The sequence below is a fragment of the Gastrolobium bilobum genome, unplaced genomic scaffold (genome assembly GCF_033153095.1).
Source record: "Gastrolobium bilobum isolate Gb01-03AN ecotype WA unplaced genomic scaffold, APGP_CSIRO_Gbil_v1 utg4067, whole genome shotgun sequence".
Taxonomy (NCBI): domain Eukaryota; kingdom Viridiplantae; phylum Streptophyta; class Magnoliopsida; order Fabales; family Fabaceae; genus Gastrolobium; species Gastrolobium bilobum.
This window is the reverse complement of record NW_026896031.1, coordinates 73402-81694: the sequence shown is the minus strand read 5'-3', so window position 1 is coordinate 81694 and position 8293 is coordinate 73402. Positions and strand designations below refer to the sequence as shown.

Sequence of the window (8293 nt, the reverse complement as noted above, 5' to 3'; positions counted from 1 at the left end):
ATTTTTTGTGTCTGTATCTCTCTTAAAATAACATAACTTTTTGACATTTAAAATAACAAACATTTTTCCCTTCATTTAATTTAATGCATATTCATATACAAGGACACCTCGACAACTGTTCAACTCCCAAAAATATACGTGTTAAGTAATGAGTTCACCTCTTCAACAAAATTCATCTACCATTTTCTTTCTTCTATTTTTTTAAAAAAAAAAAAGACATTTCAGAGATGTAGGTCCTCCTCTCCCCGGTCCCCTTATCCCTTCTCGCAGCTACCATCCAACTATTTTCCTATAAATGGAACTAAAACAGCCACATTCCAACCATACCTTCATACAACTCTCTCTCTCTCTCTCTCTCTCTTTTTCAAATTTGCCTTGCAAATGGGTTCACTAGGAAATTCGGAAACTACCACTCTGAGCTCGAGGATTTCAACAGTGGTTCCTGCAACTCCTCGAGGCGAAGAAAAAGGAGAGTATCAACTCAACTACATGGACTTGCTCATGAAGCTCCATTATATCCGACCCGTTTATTTCTTCAATTCAGAAGCTGTGCAAGGGCTCTCAATCTTCGATTTGAAGAAACCCATGTTCCCACTGCTCGACCCGTACTCCCACGTATCGGGTCGGATAAGGAGATCCGAATCCGGAAGGCCGTTTATCAAGTGCAACGACGCTGGGGTGCGCATCGCCGAGTCTCACTGTGACAAAACCCTCCGAGAATGGTTCGATGAAAACGGAGACTCCGTTGACGGGCTTGTCCATGATCACGTGCTTGGTCCTGATCTTAGCTTCTCTCCTCTGGTTTTCATCAAGGTACGTACATGATAAACATTGATCATACCTACCTTAATCTTAAGAGTTATGCTATTCTGTTAGACGTACCTTTCTTTGATGGGAACTTTTTTTTTAATAACAAGAAATAATATAATATAAAATCATTATATTTTTAAATTATCAAAAAATAATATATTTCTATATTTATATATTTTACAAATAAATTTTCTTTAAATTAAACAAGTTTTCACGCATCATCATGTAGTATATATTTTCAAAATTTCCTTTTTTTTTTTATCTTTTTCTTTCTATTATCCACTCTTAGGAGTGTAACTCGGATGACCGTCTACAAAAGTCTACGGTCTAGTCTATATCAGGTCAGATTGAACCAATTACATATAATCAAATAGAATAGGCCTAGACTTTTAAAATATATGTTTAAAAGTAGGTGGTAGGTTTTTTTTACATGCCGGCTTATATCATATTATTTATTTTAAATAACACAAATAAAATTATTATTTTAATAATAAATAATATTATTTTTATTATTTTCTAATTATTGAATACTTAATTGACTTAAACAGACTAAAATGCCTAGGTCTAGCTTTTTATTTTTTTAAATATAGGTCAGACTAAACTTATAATTTAGGCCTACCCAGATCTAACATGTCATGTCAAACCTAAAGTATTTTACACAAACTTAGTCTATTTAAGTGACTGTTTGGATCCTCTTATTTTTAAGCTAAAAACTACTTATAAGCATAAGTTAGGTCAAACATGTTTTGGGAAAATGTATTTTTTTTAAGTTTAAAAGCTCCCATAAAAGCTGAAAGTTAAAAGCTCATAGGAGGAGTTTTTTTTTAAGCTCTTATCTACTTTTGTTGAATTGTGTGCTTTTTTTTAATGAAGAGTTACAAAAATAGAGAGAGATAATTTTATTGAAATATGTGCTTTTAAGCTAAAATTTTTATGTAATTACCAAACTTTAGTTTTTTTAACCTCTTATTTTTAGCTTTAGCTTATAAATAGTTTCTCTCTTAAAAAAGAGAGGATTCAAATAGGCTCTAAATCAGTCTAACCTAACTTATTGACACCCCTATCCAATCTCCCTGTATTCAGTTTGGATTGTACATAAAAATTATGTGCATATAAATAATTACATATATATATATATATTAACATGATAGATTTTTTTTATAACGTTAAATATATCTGTAATTTATGATAATTTTTTAAAAATTTTCAAATTGCCGTAATTAATGGTTATTTAAAAATAAAACTCTGGTTTCTTGAAATGTTCTGTTGATTTTAAGTTTAGTAGTCTCAAGGAGATTTAAATTTGTGGTGATGAGTATTGCAAACTATACTCACTATTATTAGTTAATTTCAAATGGTTTTTTACTCCAATTCCATTGCAGTTTATATATGTTTTTCTATATCTTTTTAACAATTAAATTACTTGTTATAGAAGAAAAACAAAACCAAATCGATATCCCTTTGCATATGCGTATAGTCATGTGCTGTTATGAGAAATTGAGACTTTACATTGGCATTTGAATTGTGTTATTTATTAGGGCTTATATACTCTCATCTGACATAAGAGTAAATATCGTATCCTATGTCATAAACACATAGTAATTTTCAAAATATAAAACAAAAAATTATACAAGATAGGTAGGCAGTGGCGGACCCAGAAAATTTTATTTATATCCGCATATTTAGTGGCGGGGGTTCGGGGGCAACACTCTCGAAATTTTTTTTGTAAAGAAAGTTTAAATCAACGCTTGAACCCGCTCATAATCTAGTTGCTTCCATAACAAGCTGCAGGCAATAGTTTGACCAATTATTTTTCCTCTAAATCTTACCAATCCTCCAAAACAAATATGAGAATATACTATGGTACATCCATACATCATCATTCTATTTTATAGTGATGAATAAAAAAGTCAACACTACCTCTACAGAAGTCAAGCAAAATCACAGTGAAGACCTCGTCTCTAGATATTAACTTATTTGAGAATGTCCTCTCTTTTTATAAAAATGAAACATGAAACAAAGGATGAAGAGAGCATGGGGAATGGGTACATGACAAGGGAGGAAGAATAAGTTTTCTCTCTAATCAATTTGCGTTGCTACGTTGTTTTAATCATTTCCGTACGTTGTTACGTTGCTAACTAATATAAGAATAAATATCTTTTTTGATCCCTAACAACAAATTCGGTTCACACTTTAGTCTATTATAAAAAAAATTAGTCACCTGGTCCCTATGAAATTCAAAGTGGATCTATTTTGGTCTTTTTGAGGAATTAATGTAGGTCTTTTTTGAATTTGTGAGTCACCATGATTTTAACTAAATTGATCCACTTTAAATTTTTTAGGGACCTCGAGATTAATTTATTTTTGTAAGGGACTAAAACAGGGACCATATTTTTTTGTTAGGGACTTAAAAAGATATCTGCTCCTAATATATATATATTGAACCAAGAGATAAATAAGGATATGCAACCAAAAAAAAGCAAAAAAAAAAAAACTGATATATAATATTTTATGTCTGCACTTGCGGATATTTGCGCGCAAGTGGGTCCGCCATTAGAGAAAAATTAATCTCATTATATAACAATGAGAATAGTTTCAGAGAAAAGGAGTTAGTTATTTTAAATTGCAGAACTCTCTTATTATATCTATGATAGCAAAAAATATATTAAAAACTGTATTAATTTCAAATCTTATGTTGTTATGATGTTACATGATTCTAATCCGAAATATAGCATTTAAGATCCCGAAATGTATGGTAACTAAGGTATCAAACATCTCAAGGCCTGATGGTTGAGATGTATGTTATAAAGTGCCAAAGTGGGGCATGTCATAATGATAAATTCTCATAGAAATCAGTATATATAATGATCAATCGCATCACCGCTAGTGCTGAACAAAATTTAATGCATGCTGAGCTGAGAACCTGACATTGGAAAGGTGTTACAATTATCATACTTGCATAAAATTACTAATATAAATGTATTTTCTTACATTTCTTAAATTATACCATTTTATTTTTATTTTTTTTACATTTATGCATTCCAATTTAATCATTTTACGTGCGTAAAATTATATATTTAATATTAATATACATATCATGGATTAAAAACTCCTAACTCATATACTCACCTTTTGGCAGTAATTAATATACGTTTCAGTGCTAAGCTTAAATTAATCTTGACTTCAGTCAGCTTAAGCTTCAAATTATTTATGACGCCGCCGGTAGAGATATATTCCATAATATTTACAGTTATATTTATAATTATTTTATTAAAAAAATTGTTGGTTAAAAAAGTCAAATTTAAGCATTTTAAATTCAATTTGAGCAAATTCCCAACGACCCTGCATACCTAAATGGAAGGTGGCAGGGACCCAAACTTTTAGGACGTCGGTAAGGAATAAGGTGGGGTGATAAATATCGGTTAGAAGTGTTAAATTCAGTGTTATCTGTGCTTATATTATACTATACCTTGTACTGGTGGTGACAAAGATTAAGAATGCCCATGCAACAATAAATGCGCACAGTATACGGGTTTAACGTATATGAAAATAAAATTATCTCATATATATATATATATATATAAAAATAAGTGTTTGAGATTTATTTATTTTTTTATGATTTTTTATGGGCTTCGTATACTTCTACCTATCTGTAATAGATAATTCATAATTTCATCTCTTACCACGTAGAAACATATCTACTTAATTATACTAGTGGTTGAAAAATATAAATTAAATACATTATGAAAGGAACTTTTATTTGCACCAACTTATTTTAAATTGAAAGCATTTAAAATTCTCTTAATTAGTAGAAGCTCTATGCAGAGTTCTAATGAATAATATTCTTTGGTTAATTACTGCTGTTGGGGTAAAAGCAACTGAATTTATGAACTGTTATTATGTTTTCCTTTCAGTTCACTTGGTTCAAATGTGGAGGACTATCCGTGGGATTGAGCTGGGCTCATGTAGTTGGAGATGCATTTTCAGCTTTTAACTTCATCACCAAGTGGAGTCAGACACTCGCTGGTCACGCGCCACCGAAATCTCTTCACAAGCCAAACCTCTGTGAACCTCAATTTCCACCGAATTCCGTTTCTGTTAATCCCGTTTCCGTTAAAAAAGCCAGAATTGTTGGGGAATACTGGCTCGCTGCTAATGATAGTGACGTGGCCACTCACTCTTTCCACGTCACTTCCAAACAACTTCACCATTTGGTAACAGAGACCAAAACCTCGTATTTTGAGATTCTTTCAGCTTTGGTATGGAAATGTATTTCACACATCAGGGAAGACTTTGGACCAAAGGTTGTGACAATTTGTACAAGTAGCTCTAATCGTGCAGAAAATGAATTCCCCACCAATGGTTTGGTGTTAAGCAAAGTTGAAGCAGATTTGACAGCTGGGGAATCTGATATATCGGAATTAGCAAAACTGATTGCTGAGAAAAAGATGGTTGAGAATGAGAACCATGTCATGGAAAAGCTGGCGGAAGAAGATGAAGGGAAAGGGGATTTTATAGTTTATGGATCAAACTTGACATTTGTTGATTTGGAAGCTGCTGATTTTTATGGGGTAAAGCTGAATGGAAAGAAACCAATTATGGCGAATTGTACCTTCCGTGGGGTGGGTGATCAAGGGGTTGTTTTGGTTCTTCCAGCGCCGAGAGACAATGAAGATGGTGGTAATGGAAGGATTATAACTGTTTCTCTGCCTGAGAAAGAACTAGACCAGCTGAAAGACAAGCTGGATGGAGAATGGGGTATACACTGTTTGCATCCTTGATTTTGAATTCCCATAGCACAAAGAGGTCAAATTGTGTGGATTGTTTTTCATCTTTTGCCTATACCTGTTTGATATATCTGCAGGCAATTAAATAAGGGTTAGTTATCCAGTTATTGTAATATGGTGATGATTTATAATTGTCTTTTATAAGAGTTATGTCGTAGAAAAAATGATTGTGTTATGTCATAGAAATTCGTTTTGTGTGCCGAAGTTTTTTTTTTTTGCTGCGGGTCCAATAAAATATTGTGTGTGTAGGAAACTTTTGTGGTCATGTTAAATAATAGATGATAAACCCTTTAGAATTCAGTAAAAAAAGAACAGTTAGAAAGTTTCAATTGTGTAAAGCTTCGAAATATCACTGTATAATTTTTTTTCTTGTGAATGCGAATAGTATAAGTTTATATTATATGGCATTTGATAGAATGAAGTTTTATAGTTCGCTTATTTTTATCTTTAAGTGGTTTGATAAAATATGATAGGATAATTTTGTATTATATTAGAAAAAAATATAATACTTAATTTTAAATCAATCTTATCTCCCCTCTTCATTTTTTCATATGTAAATATCATCTCACCTCAGAGAATATCTTTAGTGTTACGAATGCACCGACTTTTCGATGCATCTTCTACTTATAATGTGACATGTGTTTTATTTTTGTCAAATCATTAATAAAATTTATTTTAAAATCAGCTAAGAGAATAATTTGATGAAAAGTAAGATACGTGACAAATTATGAGTGGAAGATGCGCTGAAAATTCGATGCATCCGTAGCACTAAAAAAAATTTCCTCACCTGATCAGTTTCAGCCACCTTAAGTTTTTGTATTGAAATGGTTAATTATAAAACTTTTCTACCCCCTCCTCAAAAATTTCTTGTTGATATCCATTCATAAACCGCAATTTTGCTTTAGCAACGTCTTTGAATCTCATTCCGAGTAAATTATCTTTCATGCTCCTGCTAATCATAACGGTTTACATGCTTTTCTGTAATAAAATTGGCAAATACGTGCTCGGGATTGAAAAAAGTCTATATTATATCAATTATTTAGATTATTAATCTCGACAATTATCATTGCAAAAATATTTTTTGAGAGTTTTTTTTAATATATAATAGTATTTTTGTCCATAAATTTTTTTATTCTATGCGAACTTACAGGGCTATACAAACAACATTAGATGAGATAAAATTATACAATCATATTTGACGCGATGTTGATTAATATAGAAATTTATACAATGTATAACTTTAATACTATCTTAATTAGCAAATATTATTAAGCATTGTTTCGTGTCATGTATCAACTGCGCGTTTGGATAGGAAAAAAAACCCTTTTAAAGAATTTTATATGTTTGAATTGCAACTTTTAGAAAAAATTTAAATTCTTTACTTTTGGGTTCAAGTTTTTATGAATATAAAATATTTATTTTAGGAGAGATAGTCTCTTCATGACGTGGATATTTTCGACTCGAACAAGTTTGTCTAGTTTATAAAAAATAAAAAATAAATATTTTATAAAATTTTCAATTTTATTCCAATCCTACTCCATCCTACTACCATCACTATCATCCCATATTCAGTAATTTTATATATAAAAAGTGTTTGTAATTTTAATATCCAAATAATATTTTTATTTAAATGTGTTTTTTATGTTGTTCAATGTTCATCCAAACATAAAGTAATTTTAATTTTTAAAAAACTCATTCTAAAAACTGCAAGTAATAAAAAGTTTTTTTTTTTTTTGAAGTCTATCTAAACGGACCGTAAATATGGTTCAATATCATTAACACACGGGTTGAGGCCCTAGAACCTAGTCGCCTCAGTGATTGACAAGATGTATGTTTGATTCTTAGGTAAATTTTAAGGGCGTTTTGGTAGAAAATTTTTATTTATTTATTTATCTGGAAACAATAGATTATTAGAATATAATAGGAAATATATTTTGCTGGAATGTTACTAAAAAATTATTTAGTATGACCAAATTTTCTCGAATTTTTGTGATTTATTTTACTGAGTGTGTGTTTGATTAATTGTGAAATATTAATGAGAATGTGAGATTATTTTACGAAAATAACTCATCTTTATTTTTTAATACAATAGATTACAGATAGTACACCAAAAAGTAAGGTTATTATCGTCCATAATATTTTGGTCATTTTTTTTACTTCATGCGCAAACCAATAAACCAACTAATCGATAGAGATTTACATTTTTTCCATATCACTTTTTACACATGAACTGCAAAAAATAGAAAACATTGTTCCCAAAAAAGTGTACTATTTCTGTTACCAAACACAGGCTTCCAATTTTCCATAGCCAGCTTTCTAAGAACCCAAAAAGAATCTGGATATCAAACACCCCGTAAAGGACGATGGTATTTTGCTCTGGGCTTAAACAGAGCTGAGATCTCAAAGTGCGTCTGAGTTATCTATGACCCATGTTTGACCACCTCAATTCCTTTTAATAAAAAAAGCACCCTTTCACCAAAAAAAAAAAAAAAAAAAAAAGCACCTAAAAAAATCATGTGATATATTAATTATAAAATTCATACTGGCAATAGATTAACTTCTAATTGTTGAAGATTCGTAACTCAGTTAATACAAAAATTAAGTCCATAGAAACCAACAAAGATAGCTTGTTCTTTAAGCATGATGATAGTGGGATCCGTGTACAAAAAATGTTTTTTTATAGAGATTTATCCACT

The 8293-nt window shown here is 30.7% G+C and overlaps 1 protein-coding gene across 1 annotated transcript; it reads left to right on the top strand.

The window, feature by feature from the left end:
- Window positions 1-313: 313 nt before the first annotated feature.
- On the top strand, window positions 314-5956 carry LOC133297378 (protein ECERIFERUM 26-like). The gene is made up of 2 exons (XM_061496502.1): window positions 314-813; window positions 4725-5956. Exons 1-2 carry the CDS (start codon window positions 382-384, stop codon window positions 5589-5591), a joined length of 1299 nt encoding a protein of 432 aa, XP_061352486.1. The 5' UTR covers window positions 314-381; the 3' UTR covers window positions 5592-5956.
- The last annotated feature ends 2337 nt before the right edge of the window (window positions 5957-8293 follow it).

What these genes read in the sequence shown, in the direction of transcription:
- LOC133297378 (XM_061496502.1), top strand. Translation starts at nt 382, where the DNA reads ATGGGTTCACTAGGAAATTCGGAAACTACCACTCTGAGCTCGAGGATT. An exon ending in CTCCTCTGGTTTTCATCAAG is followed by an intron (nt 814 to 4,724) that starts GTACGTACATGA and finishes TTTTCCTTTCAG; the next exon opens with TTCACTTGGTTCAAATGTGG.